Raw genomic sequence first — 21,346 nt, 5'->3', positions numbered from 1 at the left:
AGTTATATAAATTTTAAATTCATATTTAACTACTTAATTACAATTAGTTATACTCATAAAATTTTATTTATCAAACCACAAGTAACACAAGTAACAAATGAGTAAAGACTTACTTACAAATTTTTAATAATAATTCTAAATATTAAATTTATTTCATCTTAAGTAATATATTATATATTCTTTTGTAATAATTTTTCTTTTAAAAAAAAAGTCATATATAATTGACCAAATGTAATTCCAGTAAGGCCGATTTGGCTGGTTCCAAGGGTGGGTTTGTAAATTTTTTGTAAGACAAAAAAAAATGCCTCAAGTTATTTTTTTAATTTCATTACAATAGTCAGTGCCAGTTTTTATTCAATTGTGACTCACAGTACCAAAAAATTAGATGATATATATATATACATATATTCATAGAACAATTTCGGGGGAAAGTTTATGGCGGTGTTTCCTAACACGGAGATAGAAATTAACAACAGAATAAGACTTGAGAAAATAAAAGTTTACTAACAAATTAACAAAACATACAAAAATATGAGTAACAAATTTAACCGGGCATAATCGTATTTTTTTTTACCTCAAAAAAACAAAAAGCGAAGCAGGGGTAAAACTCAGCCCTCTCAACTTTTTACCATCAAAGAAATTACAGCATAGTCTCTCCTGACCTGAACCCCCTACCAATCTAAGTCTATGTCCTCAAATTTCTCTGCATATAAAATTTTCCTTTTTAATAATATTCAAATGAAAAGTAAAACATTTTTTTGGTGTTGTAGTTGTTGTTGTTGTTGTCTAGAGCTCATCATGTGACTCCTCGTCATCATCATCAGCTGATGCACCAGCACCACCAGGGGCACCACCAGCCTTCTGATAAACGGCTGTGATGATCGGATTGCAAACGGCCTCAACCTCCTTGAGCTTCTCTTCGTAGTCTTCCTTCTCGGCAGACTGGTTGTCATCGAGCCATTCTAGAGCTTCCTTGACCGCGGTCTCGATCTTCTCCTTCTCGTCGGCCTCGAGCTTGTCTGCAAGCTTGTCCTTGTCGTTTACTTGGTTCTTCATGTTGTACACGTATGTTTCGAGGCTGTTACGAGCGTCGATTCTCTCCTTCACTTTCTTGTCCTCCTCGGCGAACTCTTCTGCCTCCTTAACCATGCGGTCAATCTCTTCTTGGCTCAGACGACCCTTGTCGTTGGTGATGGTGATCTTCTCTGATTTACCAGTGCCCTTGTCTTCTGCCTTCACGTTCAAGATACCGTTGGCGTCGACTTCGAAGGTCACTTCGATTTGAGGAGTTCCCCTGTTTCATTCAAGTTTGGTTAAATGTTAAGTTCAATCAATGAAAGCAGCAGCAGTAGCAGCACAAAGATGACAATGAAAAAAAAAACCAACCTTGGAGCTGGAGGAATGCCGGAGAGATCGAATTTACCGAGGTTTCTGCAGTCCTTTGTGAGACTCCTTTCACCTTCGTAGACCTGAATATTGAGAAAGAAAATTTAGTCGAAGCTCAATAAGGTATTGAGTTTATTTTTTTACTATTGAAAAGCCAGTTATGATCGTCTACCTGAATGGAAACTGTGGTTTGTTGATCCTGGTAAGTGGTGAAAACTTGGGATTTCTTGGTTGGGATAACAGTGTTCCTTGGGATCAACTTGGTCATCACTCCACCAACAGTTTCAATACCAAGGGTCAAAGGTGCGACATCAAGAAGAAGGATATCTGTGTAAAGAAACAATGAAGTTGCAGTCAGTCAGTATTTTTTGTAACTTTGTATATCAATGTATGTGTAAATAATGGCTTTGTTTATGAAATAAATAGGAAAAAAAACTAGGGAATGTACCTTTGGTTTCTTCACCACCCTCTCCACTCAAAATGCTTCCTTGTACTGCGGCACCATAAGCAACAGCCTCATCAGGGTTGACACCCTTGTTTGGCTCTTTGCCTTCGAAGTAGTCCTTGAGAAGTTGTTGGACCTTTGGAATCCTGGTACTTCCACCGACAAGAACAATCTCGTGGATTTGGCTCTTCTCCAAACCAGCATCGTCCATGGCCTTCTTGACAGGTCCCATGGTCTTTCTGAACAAGTCATTGTTCAACTCTTCAAACCTAGCTCGGGTCAGTGGTTCGGAAAAGTCCACACCATCGAAAAGTGACTCAATCTCCACACGGATTTGGTGCTGGCTACTGAGAGCTCTCTTGGCTCGTTCAGCTTCCCTCCTCAATTTTCCGAGAGCTCTCTTGTCTTTGCTGATGTCCTTTCCGTGCTTCTTCTTGATCAACTTGATGAAGTACTCCATAATTCTCTGATCAAAGTCCTCACCTGCAGGAGGGGGAAAAAAGAACATTCAACAAAACACTCGAATATAATTTAAATCAGACAATTAAAAAGGCAAATGTGTGTAAAATAGAATAATTCTCACCTCCCAAATGAGTGTCTCCGTTTGTGGCAAGAACCTCAAACACACCATTGTCGATTGTCAAAATACTGACATCAAAAGTTCCACCACCAAGATCAAAGACAAGGATGTTCTTCTCTCCACCTTTCTTGTCCAAACCATAAGCTATGGCGGCAGCAGTTGGCTCATTGATAATCCTAGCAACATTGAGGCCAGCAATAGTACCAGCGTCCTTGGTTGCCTGTCTCTGAGCATCGTTAAAGTAAGCTGCACAGAGGACAGATAATAACTCAGTCATGGAACCTAAAGACATAATTGTCAGTTAATTTGGGACGATTAAGATGATTCATAATACTCACCAGGAACTGTGACAACAGCATCCTTGATTTTCTTTCCAAGGAAAGCCTCAGCGGTTTCCTTCATCTTAGTCAGAATCATAGCACTGATCTCCTCAGGGCTGAAAACCTTGGTCTCACCATCCTGAATCTGTACTTGGATATAAGGCTTTCCATCCCTGTTCACAATCTTGAACGGGAAAAGCTTCATGTCCTTCTGGACCTCTTTGTCCTCAAACCTGGAAAATTTCAAGTTTAATCAAGTACTATTCTTCATTAACTAAGACTAAATAAGGCAACAACAAATAAGAAGGTGAATTACTTACTTTCTTCCGATAAGCCTCTTGACATCAAAGATAGTCCTTTCAGGATTGACGGCCGCCTGGTTCTTTGCTGCCTCACCAATCAACCTCTCAGTTTCGGTGAAAGCAACCCATGACGGGGTGATACGGTTTCCTTGGTCGTTGGCTATGATTTCAACGTGACCGTTCTTGTACACACCAACACATGAATAAGTTGTACCAAGATCTATCCCAATGACAGTTCCCAACTTAGTAGCTTCCTCTTTGGCAATAGTAATTGCAAAAAGACCACCTGTTATGCAGATTTGAAAAGTTAATACCAACACAATACAAAATCCTTACAAAGAGAGAAAAATGATGCTTGCAACGTCGTTTAGAGTACATCTACGTATATAAAAGCCCAACAGCTATCATGCATTAGTAACAATCGTATTAGAATTATGGGATGATTGAGTAGAAAATCCAACGTTCCAAAATGTTCGGAACAAAGCTCATCTTCTTAGTTTCTGTTTCATTGAATGGCATTATACAAAATTTGAATACAAATTTCAACGAGCCCATATACGAATCAATTTGCTTATTACTTCTACTTTTGTATGCTTCTCATTTTCAACAAATTTACACTGTAATAATCTAACTAAACTTTTGATTACACGTCACCAACCTAGCAAATCAAATCATGAAAAATCACATTACTGATAAACTCATGCTAATATTCAGATCTAAATCTACACGAGTTTTACAGGCTCAAAGTCAATCAAAATGAGAAATAAAATTAGTAAACCATCTCCATACTCTTACACTCACGAAATCAAACAAAATTCAAAGATCAAACCAGATGATCTAGCTCTAAGCTAGCTTAAGCTGTTCTAAGAAAAACACAAAATCACGAAAAAGAAAATAAAAACTAGATCTATCGCATTCCTAAACCAAACTACAAACTTAAGAAAACGCAGTCAGATCTGACTAGCAACAGAAGAGAGAAAGCTCACCGAAGAAAACGATTGCGAGTACGATCAGAGACCCGCGAGCTCTCCCAGAGCCAGCCATGGCGACGAACAATAAACTCCGATGCTTAACTGCTTCTCTCTAAGATTTGGGTTTTGGCTTCGAGCTCTTTCTTCCAATGAAGCTTCGAGATGAGTATGGCTCTGCTTTTGATTTTAGTTATATTTGAAGACACGAGTGAGACTATCGGCCTTTTATAGTCTCGAAGCCTTACGTTTATTATAATGCACGTCTCTTTACCGGAACAAGCTTTTTGAGCGAACATGTCATCCCCCATGACGTGGACCAATCATATTTCGAGGACACATTCTTCGAGCCAATGAAATCAGACCTCTTGTTGGGAAGATCCTAGCCGTTGATTTTCTTGACTTTGACCACGTGTTGGATTTGTGTTGCTTTGCGCTTCTCATACGGTCATTTTTTTAAAATAAATAAAATTGTTCGTATTTCTTTTTTCGCAAACGCGTCGTTCACGGTTACCCGTTAATTTCCAATAATTTTCGAATACATTTACTGAATATTGAATTTTCCTTTTCTTTATTATTATTTATTGATTATTGATAATCTCTTGTGCTACTAGGAATTATTATTTATTTATTTATTTTGGTAAATATTACAAAGAGAAGAAAATCAAAATGGATAAGAAGTAATCTGAGTACATTATTTGAATAAATGAATATATCATCTCATGTGTATAAGATGGAGCGTTTAGTTACAAATGGTTACAAGAAGTAACAGATTATCTCATCTTGCTCATCCAATATTGAAATTGAGTAAGAAATAGTGTGTTGGTGAAAATGTCAGCAACTTGGTAGTTTGAAGACCTATAAAAATGTCAGCATAGAGCCTATGTGATACAAAATAGTCCTTGTTAGTACTAACTACGAGGGTCGCCTCAACCATAAGGCGAATTAGGTTTTAGCCTAAGGCCTCAAAAATTTTCATGAGAAAAAATGTCGATTGAAAAATAGGCCTCCTAAAGTATCTTTTAGTATGAAATGAGGGCAGATAAGGCCTAAAAAAATTCTTCAAAAATAAGGCATCGGTTTTTATTTTGTGCTTAAGGCTTCAAAATGTGTTAGCCGGACCAACACCATGAAAATACCTTAGGTTTCCTAAGTCTTTGAGCTTAAATTTGTCATTTATCTTCCTTTTCAACAACTCTACAACCCACAAGTTATTACTTGTAATTATCATTCCATCAACATAACCTAACAACAACGTCATACAAACATATTTTGAGTGCTAAATAAATAGGGAATGATCAATAGTTGATTATTTGAATCCTTATTCAATCAAAACAGTTGTGTACGATTGTTTTGAGACTCGTTTTAAGCTATAAAGATATTTTAAGTTTACAAATTGGATTGTCAGATAATGTTTAAAAATATTTTGACATATATTTAAGTATGCAGTGCAATGCGATTATAATCAAAATCTCACACTACCAAATCGTACAGCGCACTACACCGTCGTATTTAACTAAAATGCAAATTATACCAAATCAACACAATTTTGACACCTAATGAACCTGACTATATATTTGAAACTAGGAGATAATTTGTCATAACCAATGAGTCGAGATAGAAATGATTTATAGATGATACATAAGACGAAGATCCATAATGATGATCTAAGGTGGCTTGATGACTCTAGATAAGACTTGGACATATGAATTGGTGTATTGGAGAATTGGAGTTTGGATTGAGACATGAAAATTCAACTATTGGTTTCGGAATGATAGTTTAGTTAAATCAATTTAATTTGGGTTTATACATTTTTAAACCCTGAATTTTTCCTCATTACATATTTGAACTCTGTGTTTTGACAAATTAGTTTTTGGACATTGTGTTTTGTAAAATGGTTCAAATAGACCCCTAAACATAATTTTGATGAACAAAAAATTGAATATAACAACATAGTTCTTAGGCAGAATGACTTTTTATTCTGAGTTGTTAGTTTGATGAATTATTTGTGTTTTTAGTTCAAAAAACTTTGATCAAAATCGGGTTTAGGGATCTATTTGAACTATTTTAGAAAACATAGGGTCTAAAAAGTAATTTGTCAAAACACCGAGTCCAAACAAGTAATGAAACAAAATACAATGTCTAAAAATGTATAAACCCTTTAATTTTTCACAGTTGGAATAAGCCCTGTGAACTAGAAGAAATGTAGTTTCATGGAATTGAACGTCGTGTGATATAAGGATAATATCAAACTCAAGATCCAGGAGTTTGTATGATTTCTTTCATAATGAGGATATCCAAGAAATATGCATGCCTTGGATTTGGAATAAAAACTCATTCCTAGAACTCAGAAGAGTTTATGGATGGCATAAACATTCAAAGACGCTTAAGGCTTCGTTTGGATTGTGAGATAGGATTGGATAATTTTTATGATGTAATTTTGTTATCAAAGTAGAGAAGATGTTACAAAATTTAATCCAACAACCTAAATAATGCCCCTAATTTAGGATAACTTAATCCTATTGAAAAACTTAAAATATTTTTTCCTATTCAATCCCTACCTTCATGTATTTTCTCGGTAAGAAAAAAGAATTGTTACTTTACATTTAACCTATTTTCTTATAATTTAGTGTTGGCAAATTATCAACTCATTCATTGTTTTACATTTTTTTCGCATATTTTTAATTCAATCCAATCTTATCTAATCTCACCATACAAATATGACCTAAATGTATATAACTAACAGGTTTTTAATATAAAATTTCAAAAGTTGACTTGTTTTCAAGAGTAAGGATGGTACACGATTAACAAAATATATACATACATAGTTCTCCCCGTTAATTTAATTGAAAAGAGTTATTTGCGGTAAAACTCCATATTTTTTTACAAAAGTTGTGAAAAACCCCCAATCAAAAATTTTGGTGGCAAAACCTCATTCCGTTAATGATTTGTTGTAAGTTACTCATTTTAGGTGGAAAATGTCATGCAAGCAAGTTGAGTGTCAACTAAGATACACATGATAACACTTTATAGGGTCACATGTCAAAAAATAATTAATTATTATTTTTGAAATAATAAATTTAATTAATAAAAAATATAAAAAATAAATTTAAAAACTTTTTTCAATTGTAAGTTTTGTTTAATTTTAATTATGTATTATTATTATTATTTTAAACCATTAAATTAATAGAAAAAATTAATTAAAACACTAAAACAAAACTTAAAAGTTTAATTTTAAATGTGTATTATTCTTATTTTAAAACATTAAAATAATAGAAAAAATAATTAAAACACTAAAACAAAACTTAAAATACAAAATATAAATTTAAAAAAAAATAAAAACTTAAATTTATTAGAAAATTTTATTGAATTTATTCTCTTCAAAATTTAAATTTATTTGAAAAAAGTTCTTTTTTTTTTATTATTTTAAATTGTTTTAGTGTTTTAATTATTTTTGCAAACATTTTAATGTTTTAAAATAATAATACATAATTAAAATTAAATTGAAAAAAATTAAATTTTTTTCTTCTATTTTTTTATTATTAACTAAATTTATTGTTTAAAGTAATAATTAATTATTTTTTGACATATCTCTTAATAAAGTATTGTCACATGTATCTTAATTGACACTTAATTTGCTTACATGACATTTAATACCTAAAATATGTAATTTACAACAAACGGAATGGAGTTTTGCCACTAAATTTTTTTATTGAGAAGTTTATCGCAACTTTTATAAAAGAATATGAAGTTTTGCCCCAAACATCCTAATTGAAAAATAAGTGCTCTAGGAAACAAGTGTTGGTATTTGACATGATATCAATCACATTTTGTTTATTTGTTATTTAAATCTTGTGTATTATTTTGTTATTTTCTTTCTATTATTTTATTAAAAAATATTTGTGAGAATAATACTCATTTTTTTTAACAATGATTGCACATTTATATCAATTTTATATATATATAGAATTAATACATTTTTTTAATAAAAAATGCAATCTTCATTAGTTGTACATTTTAGTATATCTCTGCTCAATGGTCATGTGGCTGCCAATATTAATTAATCATGTCCGAGATTTATTTGTGGCAATAATATCTAATATTTCTAAATGGTTGCACTTCTATAATAGTTCAATTTTATTTTCATCATGATAATAAATTTAATAATTTATATTTAATTGCATCTGTTAGTATATCTTTAATAAGTAATGCCACCAGCGTCAATATTGTCATACATCATCTTCTTATTGGTTTAACTATAAAAATAAAATAAAAATTAAGAAAATCTTACAAAATTATTATATTAAATATACAAAATTGGAGGATTCTATGATCAGCTTCAAAAAGAGTCCTACTAGTGGGCCTCTAATAATTTTCAACACAATTTTTTTTTATGATAGTGTATATTATAGTTATTTAAAAAATTCATAAAATTCTTAATAATTTACAGTGCTTCGACACTGTAAATTATTCGGAATTTTCTAAAAATTTACAAGATGCTCTAAATAACTACAATATACATGGTCATAAAAAAATCAAACCGAAAATTATTCACGCATTATGAACACAAAAGTGTCCCACTAGTAGGGCTCTTTTTGAAGCCTCTACAATATAAATTTCCTACAAAATTTATGTATTAGTAAAAAATGTGAATGATTGAATAATATAAATGTATATATAAATAAACAAAATATAAATATAATATTTAAAAATTAACTAATGAAAATTTTCCTAAAGGCATAATAGTATAACACTACAACAAAAATGGTATTTACAGGTAACAGATGTCGCCCCTAATAATACCCAAAGTCGCCGCTACTAGTCATTAGCGGCGACATGGCTGCTGACGTGTCACTGCAAATATTTCGACGATAAAGGCGATTATTAGCAGAGACATCTCTGCCCCTAATAAAATGAATGTCGCCCTTAATAATCGTGATTCCCATATCATATTTCGCCCCTAATAATATAATATTAGCGACGACGTTGATATTATTAGGTTTGTCGCCCCTAATACTTTTATGTAATTTAAAAATAAATAAAAAATTATTAAATTAAAATATTTAAATAATATATTTTAATTTATAATATCAATATTAAATACACATAAAAATAATAATAATAAAATTAATAATTTATTGAAAAAAACAATCAAATAATATAACATTATCCAAATTAAATATCTATACAATAATTTATTAAATAAAAGTTATTGTTTAATACAATAATATATAAAAACATCTAAACCCTCAATGTCCTCTGTATTGTCTGATTCTTCTGGTGCCTATGGTGTGAGTGGAGGCATCACCCATGGATACTGTGGAGGTAACGATGATCATCCATGTCTATACATGTATGGATACAGATAGGGCAGAGGTTGAGACAATGACCCACTCATATGAGGAGGCGGGGGTTGGGATGCAGGTCTGCTCATATGAGGATGATAAGTCTAAGGGTATGGAGGCATCAGCCATTGATACATATATGTCTGCCCTGAAGGTTGAGATGGCAAAATTCGTGCAGCTATATCGGGATGGCCTAGTGAAGGCTGAGAAGCTTCAGACGTGTGTTGTGTCTGAGTTTGAGAAGACGAGCCTACATACTTCTCGAAAAAACGCTGATATGTATTCTGCATCTCCACGTTTGTTACTGGACGTTTTTCATGTGGAAGCTGTGGATACACATATTGAAGTTGTTCATTCATGACCTCCACAATGTTAATCAATTCACGTTTTTCCTCAGTCGATTGTTGAGGTGGTGCCTGAGACTGAGTGTTTTGAGAGGGACGAGTGAACGTTTTTCCCTTTAATTTGCGGCCAACTCCTCGCTGGTGGCACCGCCTTTCACAAAGAACCTGACTTAGTATCTTCGTTTGATCGACCAAGGAAGAATCATCGGTATCAAATTCAACTGTGTGCTGAGTCTCAGCTTCAAGAGTTGACTTTAACTTATCCTGTTTTTTTTTAATTATAATACAAAAGAAAAATATAATCATTTGAATTGATAATAAAGTTAAACTTACATAATGTCGTTCAGCATCCTCGTTGACAAAATTCTTGTTCTTCTTTGTTCAGTGATACTCATTCCATTCCTCAATTAGGTTCGAGTTCAACTATTAAAGAAAATTAGAATGTTAGAAAACTTATAAATTCATACAACTTAATTAAGTTAATTTTTTCACTTACTTTTTCGTGACGAGTGGTCGTTAATGATTTCGTGTCTTGTGTTGTAGAGTACTTCATTTGGTCTCAGTTTATTTTGTTCTTCACGGAGCGCGCAATAAACTCTGGACTCCTAAAAAACTCCGGCTCACCGGACATGGATCTTTAGATGTATGTGTTGACCCTGATTTTAGTCAACTGACACGGAGTCAAAAATGCTTGATGTGGACAAATATGTTGAAATGAAAATGATGACAAAAACAGTAAAGAACACAAGAATTTATAGTGGTTCGGCCCTAGAATCTAGTAATGACCTACGTCTACTTGAGCTGTTATTGATATAGGATTCAAAGGAGTGATCAAAGAACTAGGGTTCAATGAGTTTCACCAACCTCTGAAGAACAAAAACAATATATCGAATGTGATAGCTCTAATACACTTGTAAAACTTTAATCTCTGATAATTAGAAAGTCAAAAGTCCCTTCCTTGAGCTATCTTTCTCTATTTATAGGCTCAAGGAAGATTACATTAATTTGTTACAGATATACTTTCCTAAATAATCGTATAGTCAGGAAATCATGGGAGATAATTCCGGATATGATTATAAATGCATAAGATTTTCTCCAAATATAGCGAGTTTACGACCAGGCTGGTCGTATATAAAGATTGAGCGTTGCGCCACAGACATCTCTCTGGTCGATGGTCGAACAAGACTCATGGCAGATGTCAGCCACGTGTATTAAACGTTTGCCATGTCATCCATACCTGTTTTTTGGATAACATTTTCCCCCCAAGTTTGTTTAGTGCAATCAGCAATAAAGAAACTTTAGGGAAACAACCGCTCATATGCCCCACGAAATCTGTCAGAATCCTCGTGCGTTTTTTAAAACTGTGACATAATTATGTCTAATCAAGCCCTTTCGGCTTTCAAGAAATCAATTTGACGGCTTATACACTCCCCCACGTTTTGAAAATGGGAAAGTCATGATTGCCACTTTTTGCTATACTTCAGCCTCTATAAGTAACCTCTTTATCTTTCTTATAATTTTTTACTCACCTTTCCAATCAAGAACCTCAAGAACTTTGCTTCATAGCCCAGAATTTTGAAACCATTCAGACGCTCTGCCGAAGGTCTTTCCGACTCGAAATTTCTCATCTTTTCTGAATCTCCACGCTTTGCCCAAGTATTCACTTTGTCTTTTAAACTCTTCATTATGCCATGCATGTTGTTACTGTGCTCTGTGATTTCCTGCGTTCTTGAGTAGAAATCATGAGGATTTTTGTATAAACCATCTGATGCTTGGTAAGAGAGTGTATTTCTGCTTTATACAAGTTAGGAGCTAGTTCGATAGTAAGGATCATAGGTTTAGGGCGTAAGATCGACGTAAAAATTCAATCTTTAAGCTAGTTGAAAAAAATGGGTTTTTTCCCGCCCTTTAGGAGTAGAAAAAGTTTATTTTCAGAAAACATTTTGTTTCCTTTTTTTGATCCGTTTTTCAAACTGCTAGCACCAAACTTAGTGTATGGGTAGGATGCTGCTGGTCAATAGACGCGAGCAACGTTATCCTAGTCCCCCACATAACTCTGCAGGCTATGTGTCTTATCTCCTCCATTGTCTGTTTGTAGTTCATATGCAAGACCCTTGGGGAGGAGAATGACCCATCGAAGACGACCTCCTAGCTCAGCTGCTTGAAGGCGAAGAAAACCCCTCTACTCTGATACCAGATATCCCTTTTTCTTGCCCTAGCCCAAATCCTTCTCCAGTTCCAACCTAAAGAATGGCTCGAACAAAAACAAAAGCTCAAAAAAGGAAAATCCCTAACTCCTCGTGCCAGCCTACTGCTGATGTCCCATCGACTCGTGGTCGAAGCGAAAACGTTCCCGACACCAATGTTCAAAGGCGTGCCCGTCTTCGACACGCTGCTCAGCCGGATGTCAAGTGGCATGTTGTTCCCCAGAGTAGGGTGACGATCAGGATGATCGCCAACTACTTAAATAAGTATAAACTGACAGGGGTGACCCTGATCAGACCTTCTATCGACCAGAGGGCCAACCTGCCAGGCGGGGCCTACAGCGCCTGGTCACGGTTTCACATTGAGGCAGGTGCCACTTTGCCTCTTCACATTGAGGCGTGCCCGTTCTTTTAGGGGGTGGCAAATTACTTTGGAGTAGCCCCCTTTAAAATCACCCCAAATAGATATAGAATGATGGCCGCACTCTATAACCTTTATAAACTCAAAAAATGGCCAGTGCCAACTCCCCACAAGGTCAACTTTCTCTTTGACCTTAAGTCCAACCCTAACCAAGAAGGTACGGGGTTTTTCCATTTTTGCCACCAGGAAACTGTGCGCACTTTCCTGGCCGATACTACTCACATTTCCAATGTGGGGAGGTATCACCATGAATACTTCCTTACTCCCGACTTAGCCGCAGACAACCTGGCCTTCACCCGAGGAGGTAAAAATTCTATGTCACTAGCTTCTTCACTTAGTGTTCTTCTGTCACAATGTCTTGACATTCCACTGTGTTCCAGGCCCATGGTCACGCCCAATCCCAACTCTAGGGATGGAGTCAAGGGCAGCACTCTTAGCCAGCACGCCGAATCCTGATAAGAATGTCAAAAATTTAGTTATTGAGGCTAACCTTAGGCTGGTCGGCCTTTGGAATCCTCAACCAGCGACGAGCGAACCTTCAGCGGGGAACGCCCAAGCTGAAGTGGAACCCGAGCAGCAACCCCAAGCGTCTCCTCCGCGGAGGAGACCAACTGGGGTTACGATCAGGGAACCTGCCGTCCCTCGTCGAACAGAGAAACCCTTGGCCCCCGAGGGCAAAGGAAAACAAAAGGCTGCCGAGCCTACTGAACTTTTTGATGACTCGTCGGATGAAAACGGTATAATAATCTCGCTTTTAAATCATTTGCCAATTCCCTCTCATCTATTTGATGGGGATGGAAACTTTAGGAATGCTCCCTCCTTAAATTCAGATTTCTTCCAGGAACTAGGTAGTTCAGTAAATAATGTTACGACCAGTAGTTGTAGCTCGGGTACTTTACTTGTAATCCTTTTACTTTTCTTCTTTTATCCTGCATGACCATTTAGTCTTACTGCTTGTGTTGCTTCCTTTGGTGCATGTATGGACTCCGACGACGTCTTTTAGCACTATCAGGCTGCCGCTACCTCTTTTGTCCCAAAGAAGGATAGCAAGAGGGCTCGGGGGGAAAGTAGCAAGACCCCCTCGAAGAAGGTTCGAACAGACGATGCTCCAGCCACCGCCCCTTCCAAGGGGAACTCACCACCTCTGCCCCCTTCCAAGCAGACGACTCCCACTCTTGTTAATCCACAGCCTTCTTCTAAGGCTGCTGACAAGGAGGCTTTGGACAACTTGCCCGAAGGCTCCCTGCCCAGCCTTGTAGTTGGCTCAGCCAGGGAGAGGATATATAAGCTCTCGAAGCACAGACGCAGCCAGGCCGCCATTACTGAAACTGCCTCAATGAAGGTTGATCAAGTCGTCAACAGAGGGTTGAACGAGATAGTTAGCGTAAGTTATCTCCTGCTACTTTATCATTTATGTCTGATTTCTTTTCCTTACTTTATCTCATTCTTTGTCTTCAGGGGCTGCTAACTTTAACTGCTGGCTGGCGCCGTGTTGGGGCGTTGGTTTTTCGGGGAAATAACTTCGACTCCAGGCTTGCCCAGACTAACCAAGCACTTGAGGCTGACAACAACAAGCTGCTCAAGGATAATAAGGAGCTGTCCAAACAGTAGGAACAACTGCGCGAGGAAAAAGATACTCTCACCAAAGAGCTTTTGGACGCCCAAGATGCCCTGAAGAAAGCCAACGAATCCAGAGAAAAATTCAGGGAGAGTGCCAAGCTCATCACTCAAGAATGTAAGCAGCTTGAGCTTGATCTGATCGCCAGCAGGCAGGAGACGAAGGAGCTTGAAAAGCGAGTGCAGGAGCTCGAGGAGGACGGGGCCAAGAATTTGAAGAAGTATAAGGAAGCCACTCACCTTTGCTTCTATGAGTTCTGGAAGCACAACCGGGAGGCCAAGTTCAACTACTTGTCTGAGCGATTGAAGAGGACTCTGATGGCGCAGTGTGCCATTCGGCTAGAAGAAGAGGAAAAGGCCAAAGTGCCTGCCGCTAATGCTGAAGCTGGTCCTTCCACTGACCAAGGCACTCCTCCCAATCCTCAGGACCCTCCTGCTCCTTAAAAGTATTTTTTTTCTTTTTATTTCATTCTCATGGTCCACGAGTCATTTTGTAAAGACAATTTGTTTTTATTGCTGCAAGGGCAGCTTTTTACTTTTAATTAAACAATTACATCCGAGCAGTGCTGCTCGCGGTGTAAAAGAATGTCTTTTGATATTATAATATTTTTGTCTATTATAACATCTGTTCGCATGACCGAACTTAGCATAGTACTTTGGCTTGATTTAACAAAATACAAATTTTGAAAAATATTCTAAGTACCATAGCATGCTTTCACTCATTTTGTTCATGTGTTTACATACCTCTTGGTATGTTTTGCTATCGATGTACCTTATATGCCCCCCAAGTGATCGAGGAGCTTTAGGTCCTTGGTCACTTGCCTTGACCACGACCTGTGCGAATATTAATGCTCGTTAGGAAATTCAACACTTATAATACAGCAAAACAACACACGTAATGAACAAATACTTGTAAAAATAAATTTACAAAGGTTGGCAAGAATGACTAGCTGCTCACAGTCCCTTATAATCTCGTATTAAAAATGGACTAAACATGTCTTTACGTGTGATCTTAAAAGATCTTACACTTATAAGCGATTAGCCATACAACGTGACTAACCCTTTTTCGAAACTTGTAAAAAGTAAAAATTAATACAAGCCAGTCCTTTAAGAAGGACTGTTCATTGATAATACTTGCGCAGGTGTTCTCCATTCCAATAGCGTGGAACGAGATCTCCATTTAAGCTTGCAAGTTTGTAAGTGTCTGGGTGAAAGACTTCTTCAATCTGGTAAGGTCCTTCCCTGTTTGGTCCGAGTACTCCAGTAGTTAGGTCGCGGGTGTTTAAGAAAACTCGTCGAAGTATCAGATCTCCGATGTTGAATTTTCTTTCTTTTACTTTTGAATTAAAGTACCGGGCGACTTTTTGCTGATATGAAGCTACTCGGAGTTTGGCTTTTTCCCGTTTCTCTTCAAGTGAGTCTAGGGACTCCATCATTAGTTGGATATTCTGATCTTGGTCGTATGTAATTCATCGATCATAGGGCGGATCTAACTCGACGGCAACATAGCTTCATACCCGTACGCTAAGGAGAACAGGGTATGACCTGTTGCTGTTCGGTGGGAAGTTCTATACGACCAGAGGACTTCAGGAAAATTTTCTGGCCATGCTCCTTTAGCGTCTTCAAGTCTTTTCTTCGGGGTATCTTTAAGTGTTTTATTTACCGCTTCGACTTGCCCATTTGTTCTTTGATGCGCAACTGAAGAAAAGCTTTTGATGATTCCATGTCTTTCGCAGAAGTCCGTGAATAAGTCGCTGTAAAACTGGATGTCGTTGTCTGAGACAACTTTTCGAGGCAAACCACATCGGCAAACAATGTTCTTGATGACAAAGTCAAGAACTTTCTTGGTCGTTATGGTAGCGAGCGGCTCAGCTTCGGCCCATTTGGTGAAGTAGTCAACTGCTACGACTGCATATTTTACTCCACCCTTCCCTGTTGGCAGGGATCCAATCAAGTCTATACCCCATACTGCGAAAGGCCAAGGACTCTGCATCTGCTTTAACTCGTTGGGAGCTGCGCACGGAATCTTGGAAAACCTCTGACACTTATCGCATTTTCGCACAAACTCCATTGAGTCCTCGTTCATAGTCGACCAGAAATAACCCTGCCTCAGAATCTTTTTTGACAAGCTCTGCCCCCCAGCGTGGTCCCCACAAAAGCCTTCATGTACTTCCCTCATTAGTTCTTTAGCCCTTTCTGGTGTAATGCATCTGAGCAGTGGCATGGAGTATCCTCTTCGGTAAAGGACACTATCGACCAGTACATACCTAGCAGCCTGCCTTTGGAGGGTTCTGGCTTTATTTCTATCTGCTAGTAGTACACCATTTGTGAGATACTCCAAGTATGGTGCCATCCATGTATCCTCCATCTGTATTTCCATATTAGTTTCATCTGCTCGTATGCTCGACTCGCATAATCTTTCTACTGGCACAATATTCAAAGTGTCAGCGTCTTTCGTACTTGCGAGTTTGGCTAAGGCATCTGCGTTCGAATTCTGATCCCGAGGTATTTGCTGGAGGGTATACTTCTCAAACTGGGCCAACAGATCTTTAGTCTTATTTAAGTAGGCCACCATTTTGAGGCCCGTGCTTGATATTCCCCTAGGACCTGATTCACTACCAGCTGTGAATCACTGTAAATATCCAGTACCTTTATACTCATGTCTTTTTCCAATCTTAACCCAGCAAGGAGTGCTTCATATTTGACTTCATTATTTGATGCAGTGAAGTCGAACCTAATAGCGTAGTGAAATCGATGCCCTTCTGGCATTATCAATATCACTCCTACTCCTGCGTGAGATTCGTTGGACGATCCGTCCGTGAATAACTTCCACGAAGGAGCCTTGAATTGTGGCTCAGGTGCACTAGGCTCTTCGCATTGTTCATCGTCTGGGAGCTCGGTGAACTCAGCAATAAGATCAGCCAAGACTTGCCCTTTTACTTCTACTCGCGGTGAATATGTAATATCGAACTGCCCGAGTTCGACCGCCCATTTTAATAAGCGCCCAGCCGCCTCTGGTTTTTGCAGGACTTGCCGAAGGGGCTGGTCAGTTAAGATTGTAATGGGATGGGCTTGGAAGTAAGGACGTAGTTTCCTTGAGGCCAAAATCAAGCAATAGGATAATCTTTCGATTGGGGGATACCTCAACTCTGCTCCGATTAGCCTTTTGCTTACATAGTAAACCGCCTTTTGTACGCCTTCTTCTTCTCGTACCAGGACCGCACTAGCAGCAACTTCAGTGATCGCCAGGTAGATGAACAAAGTTTCTCCTTCGATAGGCTTTGATAAAATAAGAGGTTGTACCATATGGGCTTTTAGGGCTTGGGAAGCCTGCTCGCAATCTCCTGTCCATTCGAATTTCTTGTTGCCTCTAAGTAGATTGAAGAAAGGGACGCATTTGTCCGTCGACTTGGAAATGAATCTACTTAGTGCGTCAATTCTTCCAATTAAACTTTGCACATCCTTGATTTTCACTGGCGATTTCGTGTCGATCAGGGCTTTTATCTTGTCGGGGTTGGCCTTGATTCCTCTTGAATTAACAATGAACCCCAAAAATTTCCCTGATCCGACTCCAAAGGAACATTTGAGAGGATTTAATTTTATTTGGTACTTGTTCAGAACGTTGAAACACTTTTGTAAATCCTTCACATGTCCTTCTGCTTTTTTCGACTTTACCAGCATGTCGTCCACGTATACCTCCATGTTTACTCCGATCAACTCCTTAAACATGTGGTTGACCAGTCGCTGGTAAGTCACACCAGCGTTTTTCAGTCCGAAGGTGTAACGCCCTGGTTACCCCAGAACAGTTACGGAGAATGGTGAACCGGAAATTTGACCCGCTACCCGAGTCCTTTGGTTAAAAACGTGATCTAAGTGTTAATATCAGGTTAAGGTGAAAAACCAATAAAAAGGAAAGGGTACATTTTATTAAGTAAACAAACTGCTCATGAGCCTTTTTAAAATGTTTACAAGTAGTTCATGTTACAAAAGAGTTGCTACAGTTCCAAATATACAATCCCCGCCGGCCTAAGCGGCAAAAATAGGGTAAACCCCTAGTCCCCCTGAGAACTCCTTGACCGTGGCGATCAAGCGGCCCTGTATGTACATCACACCGCCCAAGCTCTCCACTCAAGGTTGGCCAAGCTTTTCCTTTCCTTTACCTGCACCACATAGCACCCATCAGCCAAGGCCCAGCAAGAAAACATGATATAATATCAACAACGATCACAATAACCATTCAGGACTATCAGTCCAACAAATAGGTGACAATAGCCAAAAGTCACAATAATGAGCATCGCTCCCTCTAGCCATGTGACGATAGGGTCATCAGGGCTTAACTGAGAAATGAATCTTTCATAAGTTGTTTAGGACAGGTGTATGGTGATTAGTCAGCAACATAACCTTCCTCACGACTCTGGAGTCGAAACTATGGACAACGTCCCTTAGCATGTGACAAATAGTCACCGGGGTCATATACCTTGGCTATATTCATCTGGTTGTAAGCCAGGCAAGCGCTTATAAGTTCCTCGACCCTAGGGTCGGTCTGGCATTAATGCTATAGAGCCATTCAATGCATGATTCTCGACTTTAGAGTCGGTCCCTGACTAGTCAGTGTCTCAAACAGGTAAACAACGTTCAACAACATTTATTATGCAATCCATGTCCACATATATCAACCAACATGCCTCAAGTATCAAACCACGCATGTCATATACCTATACAGGGTGCAACTGTACTCAAACACCGTTTTCTTACCTCTGGTTCGAGTGAGAATAATTATATGAACGACCCCTGAGAACGATCAACCTTTAAATTCCTCGACGGTCACCTGGTCATAACCAAAATATAGGATTCATCAATAAAAATGATAACTGAGGGTTCCCAAACCAAATCCCAGCCCCCGAGACCTCAAATACTACCCAACCGGGTACTAGGTCCAACCCCGAGGCCTATGGTTTGAATCCCTAAGCTAAAAACCACTTTTTAGCAAATTTGGCCTTAAGGGCCGCGACCCCCAAAAGCTGTGCCGCGGCACGCCCCCAAACAAAGAGGCCCCCATCTGCCAGACGCGCATGGGCCGCGGCACGCAAAAGCTGTGCCGCGGCACCCAGCCCAGTTCAGCCTAAGCCTCACGCACGAACCAGATTTTCAACCCTGCGGTTCCCCTCTCAAACCAGACCTTCAAACCCTCTCTAAACCTCTTCCAAACATATAATTGAACCCCCAAACAATATCCTTATCTCACTCACACCAAACCCCAATCAAACTAACACCGAAACCCCCTTGGATTCACACTTTCCACAACAAAACCCATGACTGAAAAGTTAAAACGAAAACAGAGCATAGCTTAAGTTCAATGATCAAAACTTACCTTAAAACCTGTTTGAACCTCCCTTACAAGCAGAACCAAGTCTACCAACTCAGCCTTGAAGTTTTCCCTAGCTTGAATCCACACCTAAAGCTCAAAACCTCAAAGGAGAAATGAAGAGGGTGATGTACGGGAAAGGAAGATAAGAGTGCCTCTGTTTTGTTCTGTTTTATTCTACAGCCTTCAGCCATTTAAAACAAGTATATCCACCCCTAAAATGACCAAAATGCTCTTATACCATCCAAAGCCTCTTAAATCAACCCAAGGGCAAAATTGGTACTTCTAGCTTAACCCGTTAATCATAATTAACGCTTCCCAATTCCCGCTAATCTCAATATCCTCAAACACCAATATTTTATAACCCGTTACCCTAAAATCCCCTGTAACGCTATAACCTTTAATATCACCCCGAGACTCACCCTGAGCCCCGAGCTCAAACCTGTTATGACCAAACCGATAAATCATGTTCTAAGATCGTCTCATGTCGAAATACTCGAACCAATCCACATTATAATGTGGTCTCACAGTATATCATTATCATACAAACAAATATTCAATTATACCCTCAATGGGCCAAATTACCAGAATACCCATGTAAACAAATGTGGACTCACATGCATGCATTTAACATCATATGATAATATAATTCTCATAAACATGCATAAGCACATTTAAATGGCATAATTAAGCAGTTATGGCCCTCCCGGCTTACTAATCCAGCCATTAACCATAATAGGGAATCCGGGGCATTACAGAAGGGCATCACTTTATAACAGTATAACCCTGTATCGGTCCGAAAGCTAGTGTGATCCTCGTTAGGAGGACGCATACTGATTTGATTGTACCCTGAGTATGCGTCCATGAAGGAGAGGATCTCATGTCCTGCAGTTGCATCGACCAACTGGTCAATCCTTGGGAGTGGGAAACAATCCTTTGGGCAGGCTTTATTGAGGTCTGTGAAATCCACATAGGTTCGCCATTTGCCATTAGGCTTGGGAACCAGTATCGGATTAGAGACCCACGATGGATAAAACGCCATCGTGATGAACCCATTCTCCTTTAGTCTTTCGACTTCTTCTTCTAAGGCTTTCGATCTATCTTTATCGAGCAACCTTCTTTTCTGTTGCATTGGTAGAAAAATCTTGTCAATGTTCAGGACATGGCTGATAACTGCAGGATCTATCCCAGCCATGTCGTTGTGTGACCAGGCAAAAATTTCCTGGTTCTTTCTCAAAAATTCCACCAGAGCGTGCTTCGTTATTACTTCTAAGTTTTTCCCGACCTTCACAACTCTGGTCGGGTCTTTTTCGTCAAGTTGGACCTCTTCCAGGTCCTCGACGGGTCCAACATTTTCCTCAAAATCCCCAAAGCGATGATCTAAATCCCTATCCTTACTTTGGGCAACACTCTATTTAGTGACTACATCACCGGATTGGGCTTGTGTATCCATAGCCATCTACAACCCATCTCTGGGAGTGCTCTTCGACGTTCCCTTCTTCGCCTTTGTGACTGAGGCGTTGTAGCACTCCCTGGCATCCCTCTGATTTCCCAACACGCGTCCTACCCCTGCGTCTGTCGGGAATTTCATGGCCAAGTGCCATACTGAGGTGACGGCCCGAAGATCAACCAGTATGGGCCTTCCAATGACAGCATTGTACGCCGAAGGACAATCGACTACTATAAAAGTAGCGAGTAATGTCCTTGTAATGCCCAAAATTTCCTAATAAGGTTTAGGACCTTGATTAGGAGGTCGGGAGGGCCATAATTGATTTATTATGACAATTAATGATTATATGCATGTTTATGTGAATTGTATTATTATATGATGGTAAATGCATTCATGTGGGTGAATTATAAATAGTACCACATTATATGTGGATTGGTTCGAGCCATTCGGCATGAGACGATCATGGAAATGCAAGTTTTCGGTCTAGTCATAACGGGTTTAAGTTCAGGGCTCGGAGTGGCTCTCGAGGTAAATTGGTGATTAGAACATTGCCGGGAATTAAAGGGTAATGGGATATGAATTATTGTATTTGATAATAT

At 38.5% G+C, this 21,346-nt stretch overlaps 1 protein-coding gene across 1 annotated transcript; it reads right to left on the bottom strand.

Moving 5' to 3' along the window:
• Positions 1-484: 484 nt before the first annotated feature.
• LOC133778650 (luminal-binding protein 5) lies at positions 485-4,216 on the bottom strand. The gene is made up of 8 exons (XM_062218639.1): positions 4,020-4,216; positions 3,052-3,319; positions 2,750-2,964; positions 2,415-2,657; positions 1,835-2,314; positions 1,559-1,713; positions 1,387-1,469; positions 485-1,294 (listed from the first exon to the last, which is right to left on the bottom strand). The coding sequence occupies exons 1-8, from the start codon at positions 4,075-4,077 to the stop codon at positions 787-789; spliced, it is 2,010 nt and encodes a 669-aa protein (XP_062074623.1). The 5' UTR covers positions 4,078-4,216; the 3' UTR covers positions 485-786.
• Between the last annotated feature and the right edge of the window lie 17,130 nt (positions 4,217-21,346).

The sequence above is a fragment of the Humulus lupulus genome, chromosome 5, assembly GCF_963169125.1.
Source record: "Humulus lupulus chromosome 5, drHumLupu1.1, whole genome shotgun sequence".
NCBI classification, from domain to species: domain Eukaryota; kingdom Viridiplantae; phylum Streptophyta; class Magnoliopsida; order Rosales; family Cannabaceae; genus Humulus; species Humulus lupulus.
This window is presented reverse-complemented; position numbering and strand designations above follow the sequence as displayed.

Coding starts and splice junctions, on each gene's coding strand:
- LOC133778650 (XM_062218639.1), bottom strand. CDS start 4,077: ATGGCTGGCTCTGGGAGAGCTCGCGGGTCTCTGATCGTACTCGCAATC. Junction 2,315..2,414: donor CGGAGACACTCATTTGGGAG/GTGAGAATTATT, acceptor CCCCTCCTGCAG/GTGAGGACTTTGATCAGAGA. Junction 1,714..1,834: donor GGGTGGTGAAGAAACCAAAG/GTACATTCCCTA, acceptor TTCTTTACACAG/ATATCCTTCTTCTTGATGTC.